The sequence below is a fragment of the Mirounga leonina genome, unplaced genomic scaffold (assembly GCF_011800145.1).
Source record: "Mirounga leonina isolate KUSES-001 unplaced genomic scaffold, KU_Mleo_1.0 Mir_204, whole genome shotgun sequence".
NCBI classification, from domain to species: domain Eukaryota; kingdom Metazoa; phylum Chordata; class Mammalia; order Carnivora; family Phocidae; genus Mirounga; species Mirounga leonina.
Window position 1 is genome coordinate 18,760,779 of NW_023270513.1, and position 17,547 is coordinate 18,778,325.

General features: G+C 36.4%; 1 protein-coding gene across 3 annotated transcripts in view; it reads left to right on the forward strand.

Annotated features, from left to right (window-relative positions):
• PCDH11X (protocadherin 11 X-linked) overlaps positions 1-17,547 on the forward strand; it is a 350,990-nt gene that overhangs the window by 130,978 nt on the left and 202,465 nt on the right. For all 3 annotated transcript variants that reach the window (XM_035028834.1, XM_035028835.1, XM_035028836.1), the window contains exon 3: positions 1,395-3,908. In XM_035028834.1, the coding sequence (XP_034884725.1) occupies positions 1,395-3,908 (2,514 nt within the window). The remainder of the gene's footprint in view (positions 1-1,394; positions 3,909-17,547) is intronic.

Consider the following 17,547-nt stretch of genomic DNA (forward strand, 5'->3'; position numbering starts at 1 on the left):
CTTCTCAGGTGTTTTTGCCTATGCAGAGTTGCACCTCCCCTTGCAAGGGGGCTGGGCTCACCATAAGCTGGTCCTCTGTGTGGCTTTTGTTCCCTAAAGGCTTTCCGCGCCTCTTTAGATGATCAAAATAAAGATGGCCCTCAGCTGACCTCCAGCTCCAGAGCCAAAATTCACAGTCCTCCCTCTTCAGTAAACCCACTGGGATCAACAGTGTTCACTTTTGTGTGTACTAAACTCCAAAGACTCCTTCGGTGTGTGCCCACAGTGATCCTCCTGGGGGGAAATCTGAGGGTCCCATGTTATTGCCCTTTGTTGTGCCCTGACGCTGAGAGCAGTCACAGGATCATTGCATGTACCTGCTCCACCTCTCCTGGGGGATGGCTGAGTGTCACCATACTGTCCTTTATGAGCCCGCCACCCTGAAACTATTGCCTGGTTGTGGGCACACCCGTTCTGTCCCTCCTGGAGGATGACAGATGGTCTGCACGGTCCAGTCCTTTGCAGGGTTCCCAGGCAGCAAGCAGTCACTTGATGGCCCAGTTTGCAGTTTATGGTGACCAGAGCTAGGAGTCCCCTCCTGGGCTCGCTGACCATAACCAGTTTCTCCACCCCACTGCTTAGGCACTCTATTGGCTCAGGCATCCCCGTTAGTTCTATGACTTCTAGGATCCTGAGACCACACTGACCCACCTAGAATTCTGTCCTTTCCATCCCCTGAGCCCCTTCAGACAGGGATGTCTCTCACTGGAGCAGATTTCTAAAGGTTCTGAATTTATCCTCCAAGGCTATATCACTTTCTGGTAGCTAGCTTATGGAGGCTCCCTCCCCCCTCTGTTTATCTCTTGATATCTCCCCAAAGATTCACATCTCCACACCTCCTACCTTGCAGAAAGCAGTGGATTTTGTAACTGTAGAGTTCCAGATATTTTTTTCTTACATCTTAGGCTGAGTTCATGGGTGTTCAGAATGGTTTGATAGTTATCTAGTTAAATTCAAGGGTCCAGATGAAATGAGGTACCCTACTCTACTGCCATCTTGCTTCAGTTAATTCACTCATAACTGAATTCACCATGTGAAACACTGACAACTCTTTATACTTTTTCCTTTTGTATACTTTAATACTTTATATCAGTGAGTTACACTTGTTACCATAAAATGCCATGAACTGAAAAGCTCTCAGACCATCTTAAAGCACAACTCTCTAATTTTACAAATTCATGGAGATGTTAAGCAATTTGTTTGTGGTCACAATACTAGTTACAGACAGATTCGAGACTTAGAACTTAAGTCTTCTGACACCTATTTCTGAGCTGATCCTCTGTCATGTGGCTTCAACAGATTGAACACTGGTCTCATTACGTAAGTTAAAATATGTTTCATTGTATGTTTTCTAGGGTCAAAGTATTTTTGGACTTGATGTCATTGAAACACCAGAAGGGGACAAGATGCCACAACTGATTGTTCAAAAGGAGTTAGATAGGGAAGAGAAGGATACATATATAATGAAAGTAAAGGTTGAAGATGGTGGCTTTCCTCAACGATCCAGTACTGCTATTTTGCAAATAAGTGTTGCTGACACAAATGACAACAGCCCAGTCTTCAAGGAGGATGGGATTGAAGTTAATATACCAGAAAATGCTCCTGTAGGTACTTCAGTGACACAACTCCATGCAACAGATGCCGACATAGGTGAAAATGCCAAGATTCACTTCTATTTCAGCAATCTAGTCTCCAACATCGCCAAGAGGCTATTTCACCTCAACACCACCACTGGACTTATCACAGTCAAACAACCACTGGATAGGGAGGAATCATCAAACCACAGGTTACTGGTTTTGGCAAGTGATGGTGGATTAATGCCAGCAAGAGCAATGGTTCTAGTAAATGTTACAGATATCAATGATAATGCCCCATCAATTGACATAAGATACATCATTAATCCAATCAATGGCACTGTGGTTCTTTCAGAAAATGCTCCCCTCAACACCAAAATTGCTCTCATAACTGTGACAGATAAAGATGCTGACCACAATGGCATGGTGACATGCTTCACAGATCATGAAGTCCCTTTCAGATTAAGGCCAGTATTCAGTAATCAGTTCCTCTTGGAGACTGCTGCATATCTTGACTATGAGTCCACAAGAGAATATGCCATTAAATTACTAGCTGCAGATGCTGGCAAACCTCCTTTGAATCAATCATCCATGCTCCTTGTCAAAGTGAAAGATGAAAATGACAATGCTCCTGTTTTCACCCAGCCTTTCATAAGTCTTTCTCTTCCTGAGAATAACTCTCCTGGCACCAAGTTGACAAAAATAAGTGCAACGGATGCGGACAGTGGGCACAGTGCTGAGATCAATTATCTGCTAGGTGTTGATGCTCCATCTGAATTTAACCTAGATAGTCATACAGGCATTCTGACTGCAGTGAAGAAACTGGATAGAGAAAAACGGGAAAAATATTCCTTCACAGTTCTGGCAAAAGATAATGGGATGCCATCCTTAATAACCAATGCCACAGTTTTAGTGACCATTCTTGATCAGAATGACAACAGTCCAATTTTTACTCACAGTGAGTACAACTTCTATGTTCCAGAAAACCTTCCAAGACATGGCACAGTAGGACTGATCACTGTAACTGATCCGGATTATGGAGAAAACTCTGCAGTCACTCTCTCCATTTTAAATGTGAATGATGACTTCACCATTGATCCACAGACTGGTGTTATCCAACCAAATATTTCATTTGACAGAGAAAAACAAGAATCTTATACTTTCTATGTAAAGGCTGAGGATGGTGGTAAGGTATCACATTCTTCAACTGCCAAAGTGACGATAAATGTGGTTGATGTCAATGACAACAAACCAGTTTTCATTGTCCCTTCTTCCAATAACTCCTATGAATTGGTTCTACCATCCACTAATCCAGGCACAGTGGTCTTCACGGTACTTGCTGTTGACAATGACACTGGCATGAATGCAGAGCTTCATTACAGCATTGTAGGAGGAAACACAAGAAGTTTGTTTATAATTGACCAAACAACAGGCAACATCACACTAACAGAGAAATGTGTCATTACAGACCTTGGTTTACACAGATTGATAGTTAAAGCTAAGGACTTAGGACAACCTGAATCTCTCTTCAATGTTGTTATTGTTAATCTATTTGTGAATGAGTCAGTGACCAATGCTACATGGATTCATGAACTGGTGCACAAAAACATTGAAACACCAGTGACCCCAAATATTGAGACAACTGATGCATTCTCACCCACCAGTGACTATGTCAAGATCATGGTTGCTATTATTGCTGGCACCATAACTGTCATCCTTGTTATCTTCATTACTGCTGTAGCAAGATGCCATCAATTGCCACACATTACGGCTGCTCAGAAAAACAAGCAGAATTCTGAATGGGTTACTCCAAACCCAGAAAACAGGCAGATGATAATGATGATGATGATGAAGAAGAAGAAAAAGAAGAAGAAGAGGAAGAAGAAGCATGCCCCTAAAAACTTGCTGCTTAATTTTGTCACTATTGAAGAAACTAAGGCAGATGATGTTGACAATGATGGAAACAGTGTCACACTAGACCTTCCCATTGAACTAGAAGAACAAACCATGGGCAAGTACAACTGGGACACTATACCTACAACATTCAAGCCTGACAGCCCTGATTTAGCCAGGCACTACAAATCTGCCTCTCCACAGCCTGCCTTCCATATCCAGCCTGAAACTCCCCTGAATTCAAAGCACCACATCATCCAGGAACTGCCACTTGATAACACCTTTGTGGCCTGTGATTCCATCTCTAAGTGTTCCTCCAGCAGTTCTGATCCTTACAATGTTTCTGAGTGCAGCTATTCAGTGACAACTTTCAAAACTCCTGTGTCTGTACACACTAGACTGGTAGGTAATCCAAGTTTCTAACTAACCTTTTTAACTTTATTTTATTTTTTAAAATTATTTTCAGTTGAAGTAGAACTTTACAGAATCTATTGTATTGACTCTAACAATCAAAATGACTATATTCTGCAGAAGTATCAAAATAAATACATGGCTTCATTTTAAGTTTGATAGAAAATCATGGTAAAATGACTCCTGATGGTAGGAAAATTTGGTTCTGAATGATGACTATAACAGGGGCAGTGTTGTCTGCAGATGGAAGTATGACACATCTTGCTAGAGAATATACTTGAAAGACCTTAGAATAAAGGTCCTGGCTTCTGTCCTCAGTATCATTATGTGCATGAGGATCAAAACAGTCAGGGCTAGATACATCACAGTAAAGCTTTTTAGAATCTGGTAAGAAGGTCTTGGTGTTTAATGGAGTTGAGAATCCCAGCTTCACTTGGGAAAAACTGTGTCTACTCAGGAAAATAAAATAGCATCAATATATCCTCCCTACCCATATGCTCCCAAACTGCCACAATGAAAAGAGAATGTTATTTTTAGATTAGGAACCCACCTTTATTCTGTTTCATAAAATCTTTATTTACACAATGTAACAAGAATAGGATTAGAAAAATAAAGACATGCTGCTCATTCTTATCTTCAAGCCAAAACATGAAATATATATGAGATCTCTATTTTGGACATCAATCTAAGTATTTGCATATTTGTCCAAGGTATTGAAAGCCCTCCAGGAGACACTCTTAAAAGATAATGACTTTTGGATAAGAAAATATGTTTGCTTTCTTTAATGGGCCTGAAGGAAAGTATGGGCATATTAAGACCTAAGAAATCTATGTATAATAATTTAAAACCCAATAAACTTATGAAAACAAGAGCTTATACAGTGATTTTTATCTATATTCTGTGGAGAAATGATTACAAATTTATCTAGAAATTCATAAGTAAATTAAGTGATTTAAGGATGGTTACTTCTTTAATAAAGTCAAGCAATAGCATTTATCTACATCTTTTCTCTTGAAATTATATCACATGTTGATTTTATTGTTTTGTCTGTGTTACTTTTAAAAAAGATCTTCATCTCTATTTCAGTGAATAAAGTTTTTTGAAAACCTATTCAGGCTTAATAAAATGGTTGTAATGTTGAAATCAAACTGGGTATCTTCTCACCAAAGTTAGAAATACTAAAGAAATCTATCAGAATTCAAAATAACAATGAAGATAATAATTTACCATAATTTAGGAAATGGTTTTAAGATCGAGGTCATTCAAGAATATGCATATTTAAATTATACAATAACATTATCCATTCTTAATCACACAGTGAAAGTAAGATACCACTCCAGTTGTGGGTGCATTTTTGTTACAATAGGTCCATAATTATGCTATTGCAGACAGTAAAATAGAACCCTATTCTTTGTATAGAGAGTTCTGTTATGCTTTGAATGAGTTTACAAGGTACAAGGTGTGAGATGCCTAACATCTCCTCAAGGTTTGTTTTTATTTATATGTAATCATTTATAAAGGTGCTATCATTTTCTAATTTTACTGCTATTATTTTATTATAAACATTTCTCAATAGGAAATTATTTTTTATGAACAATTTCTGTGTGTTGTGTATCGTGTGTGTGTGTGTGTGTGTGTGTGTGTGTGTTGTGTATCTTAATAACACTTTCCCCTGGACTAAATTTGTAGCTCACTTAAAAATGTATACAAAGCGGGCATGGTTTGTGAATTACATTAGCAGATTATCATTGTGCTAGATTGGCTCATGAAGTTTGTTAAAAGAGTAAATTCTGGTTTCAACGGTTTTTGAAGGCATGGAGATGTTTTATGGGTTAGATTTATTATACTTGAGAATATAAATGTACAGTAAGCAAGGCATAAATGAAGAAAAAATGAAATATTTTCCAAATATCCTCCTCTTTTTATTTGTATTTTTTGATATTTTGTAATTCTTAAAAAGTCAAATAAATTAACAACTTTTTCCACAATGACATTTTCTTTTATTTAGCTAAGAGATCTTTTCCTAAACACAGGACAAATAACTTCATGAGATAGGCAAAATATGAAAAGTAAATGCTAATTAGAATAACTTCTTTGTTATCACTAGGTTTTTATTAGCTAAAAGGACCATCCTACAATCAATTTTCAGATGACTTATTTTATTTTTTCACATCTTAAAAAATAGATAAATTATATATTTTCTGTCATTGGTTCACATTACTAAATTACTAAATATCTGCTGGACATGAATTGGTGAACTTAGGCAAATTAATATAATATTAGAAATAATTTGGTTCTTATATTTTGTGCTACATTTGCATATTCTTCATCCTTTCTATATATTCTTCAATTTCTGATTAATGCCAGGAGAGGCATCTTATATTTACTGACGTCGCAGAATGCTAAGATAAGTGAGCACTGAAGAATAATATATGTATTTAAAACTTTTGGGCGCCAGGGTGGCTCAGATGGTTAAGCATTTGCCTTCTGCTCAGGTCATGATCCCAGACTCCTGGGATTGAGTCCCGCATTGGGCTCCCTGCTCAGCGGGGAGCCTGCTTCTCCCTCTGCCTCTCTCTCTCTCTCTGTCTCTTATGAATAAATAAATAAAATCTTTAAAAAAAAAAACTTTCAATATTGGAGGTGTGTTCTTTTTAAAGAAACATCACACAAAATGGGGAAAAGTGTCAACCAACACAACAAAAATTCATTGGAAATTCTGACAATGAAATAAAATATTATTGTTAGCAGAGGGCAAAACTGTTCCAATTGATTTGAAACAAAGTGTAAAGTACATTTTCAAAAGGAAACTTTGGGGTGATATTTACATTTAGCTCATCATTCACTTAAATAGAAAATGAAAGTGAAGAAGTGAAATGGTTGTAATAGGCTGTAATATATAAGAAGATTTATGAGAAATTTCATGTTTTCAACAGGGAATCAAATATTTTCTATAATTATTTTGACTCAGATGTTCTGAAAAATGATAGAGTATTCATTAGAAATATATCTGAAAAAAAAAAAAGAAATATATCTGTTTGGGGGCACCTGGGGGCTCAGTTGTTAATCATCTGCCTTCGGCTCAGGTCGTGATCCCAGGGTACTGGGATCAAGCCCCACATCGGGCTCCTTGCTCCACCAGAAGCCTGCTTCTCCCTCTCCCACTCCCCCTGCTTGTGTTCCTGTTCTCGCTATCTCTCTCTCTGTCAAATAAATAAAATCTTTAAAAATAATTGAATTTGGAGTCAGTCAACCAGTAACCACTATTTTGTACAATATTTACTAATATATTTGTTTCAACACAAAATAATACTGCCTCATTTTATTATTTTAATGCCTGCACTCATCACTGTTCAATTAGATGTTGTAATTGTGTATCTATATAGGCATGATATGAAGGTTGATCTCAAAAGAAATGATACAGGAAAAGCAGATCTTAAGAAACCTTACATGAAATTAATCCACACCTTGTAAATGTTTCCTATATGTGCTCTTATGTAATAGACAAGTTGTTTTAGATTTTGTTTGTAGCATAGTTTTTGTCTACTTTAAATACTATATAGATTTAAGTATCTAGCATATTCAAAGCTGCTGTGATAATATAAAGCTTTGTGTGTTGTGTATAATTACTATTTTTTAAATTTTTTATTATGTTATGTTAATCACCATACGTTACATCATTAGTTTTTGATGTAGTGTTCCATGATTCATTGTTTGCGTATAACACCCAGTGTTCCATGCAGAACGTGCCTTTTTAAAGAGAACTATTGAGCAATTATTTCTTCATGTATTATGTTTGTTCCTACATTATTTCTGTGGTTTTATGTGGTATTTGAAATAGACATAAAATTCTAAGTTAGTCATAAACTTTTATTTTTATTGCACATGCAATATACCTTCATTGTAAAAAATAAAGAAAATTGTAGATGTATTTATGTGAAGAATTATTTAATTATTTGTTTTTATTTGAAGCTATATTAGTAAGTTTTTCTTTAACAGTAATTTTGTTTAAAAGTTTCTATAACTTTTGGAAGTGTTGCACTTTAAAATTACAAAGTTATTTTCTTCTTTTTATATTATAAACTATACATGCAGGATTTTTTTTACATATAGTGGTAATTCACTGATTTATTGCATATATTATTTATTTCTATAGATGAATTATTGGACAAATTGATGTAATAGTATAGTTTGATTAGTTAAAAGTGTAATACAGAGGCATACTATATATTACCACCACAAGACTAACCTCCATTCACTGAAAATACCAAGTTTGATGAAAAAAAATTTTTTTAAAGATTTATATATTTTAGATAAAGAGAGCACAGGGGAGAGGAGCAGAGAGAGAGGGAGAGAGAGTCTGAAGCCGACTCCACGCTGAGAGTGGAGCCCAGTGCAAGGCTTGATCTCGTGAGCCCTGAGATCACAACCTGAGCTGAAATCAAGAGTCAGACAATTAACCAACAGTGCCACCCAGATCCCACCCCCCAAAAAAGTTTAAAATTAAAAAGAATGCCATTTAAATTTCTGCCAAAAGTTCCTTTAGAACAACCAAGTTAGGGGCGCCTGGGTGGCTCATTGTTAAGTGTCTGCCTTCGGCTCAGGTCATGATCCCAGCGTCCTGGAATGGAGTCCCGCATCGGATTCCCTGCTCAGCAGGAAGCCTACTTCTTCCTCTCCCACTCCCCCTGCTTGTGTTCCCTCTCTCACTGTCTCTCTTTCTGTCAAATAAATAAAAAATCTTAAAAAAAAAGAACAACCAAGTTATTTAATCATTTCTAGGAATTATAATCAACTTTTACCTTTTCCATATTCTAGCTAATCTCAATCCAAATTGCTTTAAACTGTCTCTTTTTTAAGTGATTAAGTATATTGGATTATCCACATATACAGATACTATTCATATAGGAGTAAAATTTTTTTGTCAAGTAAAAAAATCACATTGCATTAGGTTTCAGGTAGTCAAAATGATGTAATAGTGAAAAAGAAGTATTTCAATGGACATTCTAGAGACATTTGCACTTTTCCTCCTGTTCTGGAGTATTAAATTTATTAATTATTTGTTGACATACTTCATAGAAATGCTATTCTTTTTTTTATTTTTTTTTAAAGATTTTATTTATTTATTTGAGAGAGAGAATGAGAGAGAGCACATGAGAAGGGGGAGGGTCAGAGGGAGAAGCAGACCCCCTGCTGAGCAGGGAGCCCGATGCGGGACTCGATCCCGGGACTCCAGGATCATGACCTGAGCCGAAGGCAGTCGCCTAACCAATTGAGCCACCCAGGCACCCTAGAAATGCTATTCTTTTGACATACAGTTAATAAGGACTTCCACTTTTTTGTTTTAATGCTTGAAAAACATGAGACAACAAAAAATTGCTTTCATTAGATAAACTATTAGAAAAATATTTATGTAATACTACTTTTACTCTATTTCATGGTAGTCAGAAGTAAATGAATATGCAACTCTGGTCAAAAATATCATTTTTCACAGTCCATAAAATGAACTTTAAAATGTATTTACTTGTTTTATTACATATCAGTTCGAAATACTGACACCTTACACAAAAAATATTTCCAGTAATTGAAGCACAAATAGCTGTTCAGTGTCACAACCTTGAAGTAATTAAGAATTTAAAAATAAAATCTGACCAGCTCTTTAGGTATGTAAACACAGACCTAGTGTCATATTTATTTTCTTAAGGGTGTTATTTATTTTAGAGAGAGAGAAAGAGAGAGAGGGAGAGAGCACACGGACAAGGCAAGGAGCAAAGGGAGAGGGAGATAATCTCCAGGAGAATCCACACTGAGCACAGAGCTCAACGTGGGGCTGGTCCCACAACTCTGAGACCATGACAGCCAAAACCAAGAGTTGGATGCTTACCCTACTGAGTCAACCAGGCGACTCTAGTCCCATATTTAAAGTGGGGGAAATAAACACAGAAAACTAGAATTTCATGGACTCTGGAAAATTAACTTCTGAGTTCCTTAATTAGAGATTATATCTCATTATTGATTTTATTCTTTTGATCACACCATTCAAAATTATGTATTGGGTGTGTTTTGCAGAAAACTGTATATATTATTTATACTGTTCAGAATGCATAATATTTTTTTTCACACAAATACAGTTATTCAAGAGGAGGTACAGGGTTCTCTTCCAGCTAGGTATCATGGCTTTGAAAATGTACCAAAACATCTGGATGTAAAATAGAGTTTAAACATGGAGAACTTTTGTCTACCTGGCAAATTTGTTTGAATTCATAAAGACAAAGACTTTACCTAATACTACAGAAAAAACATAATTGTTTCATTTTACATAGAAACAAATAATTTGGCATGATATATAATTATCATTATATGAATTAAGAGTGACTGATAACATTTAACAACAAAGTTCCACATGGAACTACAATTCAACTTTACATGTATAAATTTTAGATATCTATGGAGCTATGCACACATTTATTTCAAAAGTCACATGATTTATAGAAATGAGGAATGTAAAATTGACTTTTAAGTGTGATAATCGAAAGATAGACACATCAAAGTCTGGAAATTAATATACTTAATTGTGTGTTTAGAGGAAAATTTATTTTAATTTGATTTTTAAGTTATTCCAATATAGTGGGATTAAAATGGGTTAATATATAATAAACACAGATATGTTGGCATTTATGTGTATACATTTATGTGTTATTTTGTTTTATTTAAATTTAAGTTAGTTAATTTATAGTGTATTATTAATTTCAGGGTAGAATTTAGTGACTCATCAGTTGGATATAAGGCCCAAGTGTCCTCTTTAATGCCAATCACACAATCATCCCATCCCCCAACCCACCTCCTGTCCAGCAACGATCAGGTTGTGCTCTATAGTTAAGAGTCTCTCATGGTTTCTCTCCCTCTTTAATTTTGACCTATTTTATTTTTCCCTCCCTTCTCCTATGCTCATCAGTTGTGTTTCTTAAATTCCACATATGAGTGAAATCATATTGTATTTGTCTTACTCTGACTGACTTATTTAACTTAGCATGATGCACTCTAGTTCCATCCACATGGTAGCCAATGGAAAGATTTAATTCTTTTTGATGGCTGAGTAATATTCAATTGTAAATAAATACCACTCTTCTTTATCCATTCATCCATTGATGGACATCTGGGCTCTTTCCATAGTTTGACTATTGTGGACATTGCTGCATTAAGGTGCATGTGCCCCTTCAAATCACTATGTTTGTATCCTTTGGATAAATACCTAGTAGTACAATTGCTGGGTCATAGGGCAGTTCTATTTTTAACCTTTGGAGGAACCTCCATACTGTTTTCCAGAGTGGCTGTACCAGTTTGCATTCCCACCAACAGTATAAGAAGGTTCCCCTTTCTCCACATCTTCACCAACATTTGAGTTGTTCATTTTAGCCGTTCTGACTGGTAAGAGATGGTATCTCATTGTGATTTTGATTTGTATTTCCCTGATGCCAGGTGATGTTGAGCATTTTTTCATGTGTCTGTTAGTCATTTCTAATGTCTCCTTTTAGGAAATATCTGTTCGTGTATTCTACCCATTGCTTGACTGGGTTTTTTTTATTTTGTTTTGTTTTGTTTTGGTGTTGAGTTTAAGTTCTTTATAGATTTTGGATACCAGCCCTACAGCCAATATATCCTTTGCAAATATCTTCTCCTATTCGGTGGGTTGCTTTTTAGTTTTGTTGATTGTTTCCTTTGCTGTGCAAAAGGTTTTTATCCTGATGAGGTCTCAATAGTTCATTTTTGTTTTTGTTTCCCTTGCCTCTGGAGACATGTCTAGCAAGAAATTGCTGTGGCCGAGGTCAGAGTTTGCTGCCTGTGTTCTGCTCTAGGACTTCGATGGATTCCTGTCTCACATTTAGGTCTTTCATCCATTTTGAGTTTATTTTTGTGTATGGTGTAAGAAAGTGGTCCAGTTCCATTCTTCTTCAGGTGGCTGTTCAATTTTCCCAACACCATTTGTTGAAGAGACAGTCTTTTTTCCATTGGATATTCTTTCCTACTTGTCAAAAATTAGTTGACCATAGAGTTGAGAGTCAATTTCTGGGTTCTGTATTCTGTTCCGTTGATCTATGTGTCTGTTTTTGTGCCAAGACCATACTCTCTTGATGATTACAGCTTTGTAATATAGTTTGAAGTTTGGAATTGTGATGCCTTCAGCTTTGCTTTTTTTCTTTTTCCATGTTACTTTGGCTATTCTGAGTCTTTTCTGGTTCCATGCAAATTTTAGGACTGTTTGTTCCAGCTCTGTGAAAAATGCTGGTGGTGTTTTGAAAGGGATTGCATTAAATGTGTAGATAGCTTTGGGTAGTATAGACATTAAACAGTATTTGTTCTTCCAATATACGAGCACAGAGTATTCTTCCATTTCTTTGTGTCTTCTTCAATTTCTTTCATAAGTGTTCTATAGTTTTCAGAGTATGGATCTTTTAACCTTATTGGTTAGGATTATTCCTAGATATCTTATGGGTTTGGGTGCAATTATAAATAGGATCGATTCAGTGATTTCTCTTTCTGCTGCTTTGTTGTTGGTGTATAGAAATGTAACAGACTTCTGTGTGTTGTTTTATATTCTATGACTGTATCAGTTCTAGCAATTTTTTGATGGACTCTTTTGAGTGTTCTATACAGAGCATCAAGTCATCTGCAAAGAGTGAAAATTTGACTTCTTTGACAATTTGGGTGCCTTATATTTCTTTTTGTTGTCTGATTGCCAAGACTAGGATTTCCGGTACTACATTGAACAACAGTGGTGAGAATTGTTATCCCTGTCATGTTCCTGACCTTAGGGGAAAAGCTCTCAGTTTTTCCCCATTGAGGATGGTATTTGCTGTGGATCTTTTATATATGGCCTTTATGATGTTGAAGCATGTTCCTTATATCTTTAATTTATTGAGGGTTTTATCAAGTAAGGACGTGGTTTTTTGTCAAATGCTTTTTCTGAATCTTTTGAGATGATCATATGGTTCTTGTCCTTTTTTTATTAATGTAGTGTATCACATTGATTGGTTTGCGGATGTTGAACCACCCCTGCAGCCCGAGAAAAATCCCACTTGGTTGTGGTGAATAATTCTTTTACTGTGCTTATTGGATCTGACTAGCTGGTATCTTCTTTAGAATTTTTGCATCCATGTTCATCAGGGATATTGGTCTCTAATTTTTCTTTTTAGTGTGGTCTTTGTCTGGTTTGGGAATCAAGATAATGCTGGCCTCATAGAATGAGTTTGCAAATTTTCCATTCATTTTTATTTTTTGAAACAGTTGCAAAAGAATAGGTATTAATTATTCTTTACTTTTTATTTATTTTTTTTATTTTTAATTTTGTTATATTATTTATGTTAGTCACAATACATCATTAGTTTTTGATGTATTGGTTCACAATTCATTGTTTTCGTATACAACCCAGTGCTTCATGCAGTATGTGCCCTCCTTAATGCCCATCACCAGGCTAACCCATTCCCTCACCCTCTCCCCTCTAAAACTCTCAGTTTGTTTCTCAGAACCCATAGTCTGTCATAGGTCAGCTTTCCCTCCAATTTCACCCCCTTCATTTTCACTTCCTTCTCCTAATATCCTCTATGCTATTCCATATGTTCCACAAGTAAGTGAAACCATATGAAAATTCTCTTTCTCTGCTTGACTTATTTCATTTAGCATAATCTCCTCCAGTGTCATCCATGTTGATGTAAAAGTTGGTTATTCATCCTTTCTGATGGTTGAGTAATATTCCATTGCATATATGGACCACATCTTCTTTATCCATTCATCTGTTGAAAGGCATCTTGGCTCTTTCCACAGTTTGGCTATTGCGGACATTGCTGCTATGGACATTGGGGAGCATATGGCCCTTCTTTTAACTACATCTGTGTCTTTGGTGTAAATACCCAGGAGTGCAATTCCTGGGTCATAGGATAGCTCTATTTTTAATTTTTTGAGGCATATCCACACTGTTTTCCAAAGTGGCTGTACCAACTTGCATTCCTACCAACAGTGTAAGAGGGTCCCCCTTTTTCCACAACTTTACAACATGTTTCTTGCCTTGTCAATTTTTGCCATTCTAACTGGTGTAAGGTGGTATCTCAATGTGGTTTTCATTTTAAATTCCCTGATGGCTAATGATGCTGAACATTTTTTTCATGTGTCTGTTAGCCATTTGTATGTCTTCCCCAGAGAAGTGTCTGTTTATCTCTTCTGCCCATTTTTTTGACTTGATTATTTGTTCTTTGGGTGTTGAGTTTGAGAAGTTCTTTATAAATCTTGGATACCAGCCCTTTCTCTGTGGTGTCATTTGCAAATATCTTCTCCCAATCTGTGGGTTACGTCTTTGTTTTGTTGACTGTTTCCTTTGCTGTGCAGAAGCTTTTTATCTTGATGAAGTCCCAAAACTTCATTTTTGCTTTTGTTTCACTAGTCTTTGGATGTATCTTGAAAGAAGTTGCTGTGGCCGATGTCAAAGAGGTTATTGCCTATGTTCTCCTTTAGGATTTTGATGGATTCCTGTCTCCCATTGAGGTCTTTCATCCATTATGAGTTTATCGTTGGTGTTAGAGAATGGTCTAGTTTCATTCTTCTGTACATAGCTGTCCAATCTTCTCAGCACCATTTATTGAAGAGACTGTCTTTTTTCCATTGCATATTTTTTCCTGCTTTGTCAAAGATTACTTGAACAAAGAGATGAGGGTCCATATCTGGACACTCTGTACTGTTGCATTGGTCTATGTCTGTTTTTGTGCAAGTACCATGCTGTCTTGGTGATCACTGCTTTGTAATGTAGCTTAAAATCAGGCAACATGATGCCCCCAGCTTTGTTTTGATTTTTCAACATTTCCTTGGTGATTCGGGGTCTTTTCTGATTCCATACAAATTTTAGGATTGTTTGTTCCAGCACTTTGAAAAATGTCATTGGAATTTTGATCGGAATAGCATTGAAGGTATAGATTGCTCTGGGGAGCATAGACATTTTAACAATGTTTATTCTTCCAATCCATGAACATGGAATGTTTTTTCGATCTTTTTGTGTCTTCTTCAATTTCTTTCATGAGTGTTTTGTAGTTCCTAGAGTATAGATCCTTTACGTCTTTGGTTAGGACTATTCTGAGGTATCTTATGGTTTTTGGTGCTATTATAAATGGAATCGTTTCTCTAATTTCTCTTTTTACTGTTCCATCGTTAGTGCATAAGAAAGCAACTGATTTCTGTGCATTGATTTTGTATCCTGCCACATTACTGAATTGCTGTATGAGTTTTAGTAATTTGGAAGTGGAGTCTTTTGGGTTTTCCACATAAAGTATCATGTCATCTGCAAAGAGATAGAGTCTGACTTCTTCTTTGCCAATTTGAATATATTTTATTTTATTTCTTTTTGTTCTCTGATTGCTGTTGCTAGGACTTCTAGTACTATGTTGAACAACAGTGGCGAGAGTGGGCATCCTTGTGGTGTTCCTGATCTTAAGGGAAAGGCTCTCAGCTTTTCCCCATTGAGGATTATATTCACTGTGGGTTTTTCATAGATGGATTTTATGAAATTGAGGGACGTTCCCTCTATTCTTATACTCTGAAGAGTTTTAATCAGGAAAGGAGGCTGTATTTTGTCAAATGTTTTTTTGGCATCAATTGAGAGGACCATATGATTCTTTTCTCTCCTCTTTTAATGTGTTCTACCACATTGATTGATTTGAAAATATTGAAGCACCCTTGCATCCCGGGGATAAATCTCATTTGGTCATTGTGGATGATCCTTTTAATGTACTGTTGGATCCTATTAGCTAGGACTTTGTTGAGAATTTTAAAATCCATACTCATCAGGAATATCAGTCTGAAATTTTCCTTTTTGATGGGGTCTTTACCTGGTTTGGGGATTAAGGTAATGCTTGCCTCATAGAATGAGTCTGGAAGCTTTCCTACTGTTTCTATTTTTTGAAACAGCTTCAGGAGAATAGGTATTATTTCTACTTCAAATGTTTGTTAGAATTCCCCAGGGAATCCGTCAGGCCCTGGACTCTTGTTTTTTGGGAGGTTTTTGATCACTGCTTCAATCTCGTTACTGGTTATTGGCCTATTCAGGTTGTCAATTTCTTCCTGTGAGTTTATAGGGTGTTATAGGTTATAGGTTTCCAGGAAGGCATCCATTTCTTCCAGGTTGCTCAATTTATTGGCATATAGCTGTTGATAATTTCTAATAATTGTTTCTCTTTCCTTGGTGTTAGTCGTGATCTCTCCCCTTTCATTCATAATTTTATTAATTTAGGTCCTTTCTCTTTTGGATAAGTCTGGCCAGTGGTTTATTGCTCTTATTAATTCTTTCAAGAGCCAGCTTCTAGTTTCATTGATCTCATCTATTGTGTTTCTGGTTTCTAATTCATTGATCTCTGCTCTAATCTTAATTATTTCTCTTCTAATGTGTGGCTTAGGCATCGTTTGTTGCTTTTTCTCTAGTTCTTTAAGGTGCAAAGATAGTTGGTGAATTTGGGATTTTTCTATTTTTTTGAGTGAGGCTTGGATGGCCATGTATTTCCCCCTTAGGACTACCTTTTCAGTATCCCATAGGTTTTGTTCTGATGTGTTTTCATTCTCATTGGTTTCCATGAATTGTTTAAGTTCTTCTTTGATTTCCTGTTTGATCCAAACATTCTTGAGCAGAGTGGTCTTTAGTTTCCAAGGGTTTGAATTTCTCCCAAGTATTTTCTTGTGATTGAATTCCCGTTTTAAGACATTATGGTTTGAGAGGATGCAGAGAATAATGTCAATCTTTTCGTATTGGTTGAGACCTGATTTGTGACCCAGTATGTGGTCTATTCTGGAGAAAGTTCCATGTGCCCTCGAGAAAAATGAGTATTCTGTTGTTTAAGGTTGGAATGTTCTGTATATGTCTATGAGGTCCATCTGGTCCAGGGTGTCATTCAAAGCTCTTGTTTCTTTGTTGATTTTCTGCTTAGATGATCTGTCTATTGCTGAGAGTGGAGTATTGAGGTCTCCTACAATTAGCGTATTGTTATCAATATGACTTTTTATTTTGGTTAACAGTTGGCTTACATAGATGTTTGCTCCCATGTTGGGGGCATAGATATTTACAATTGTTAGATCTTCTTGTTGGATAGACCCTTTAAGAATGATGTAGTGTCCTGGGGCGCCTGGGTGGCTCACTTGGTTAAGCAACTGCCTTCAGCTCAGATCATGATCCTGGAGTCCCAGGATCAAGTCCCGCATTGGACTCCCTGCTCAGCAGGGAGTCTGCTTCTCCCTCTGACCCTCCCCCCTCTCATGCTCCCTCTCTCTGTCTCATTTTCTCTCTCAAATAAATAAATAAAATCTTTTAAAAAAAAGTGTCCTTCTGTGTCTCTAGCTACAGTCTTTAGTTTAAAATCTAATTTGTCTGATATAAGAATTGCTACCCAAGCTTTCTTTTGAGGTCCATTGGCATGGAAGATGGATCTCCATCCCTTCACTTTCAATCTGGATGTATCTTTAAGTTCAAAATGAATCTCTTGTAGACAGCGTATAGATGGGTTTTATCTTTTTACCCAACCTACAACCCTGTGCCTTTTTATGGGAGTGTTTAGGCCATTCACATTGAGAGTGATTATGGAAAGATATGAATTTATTGTCA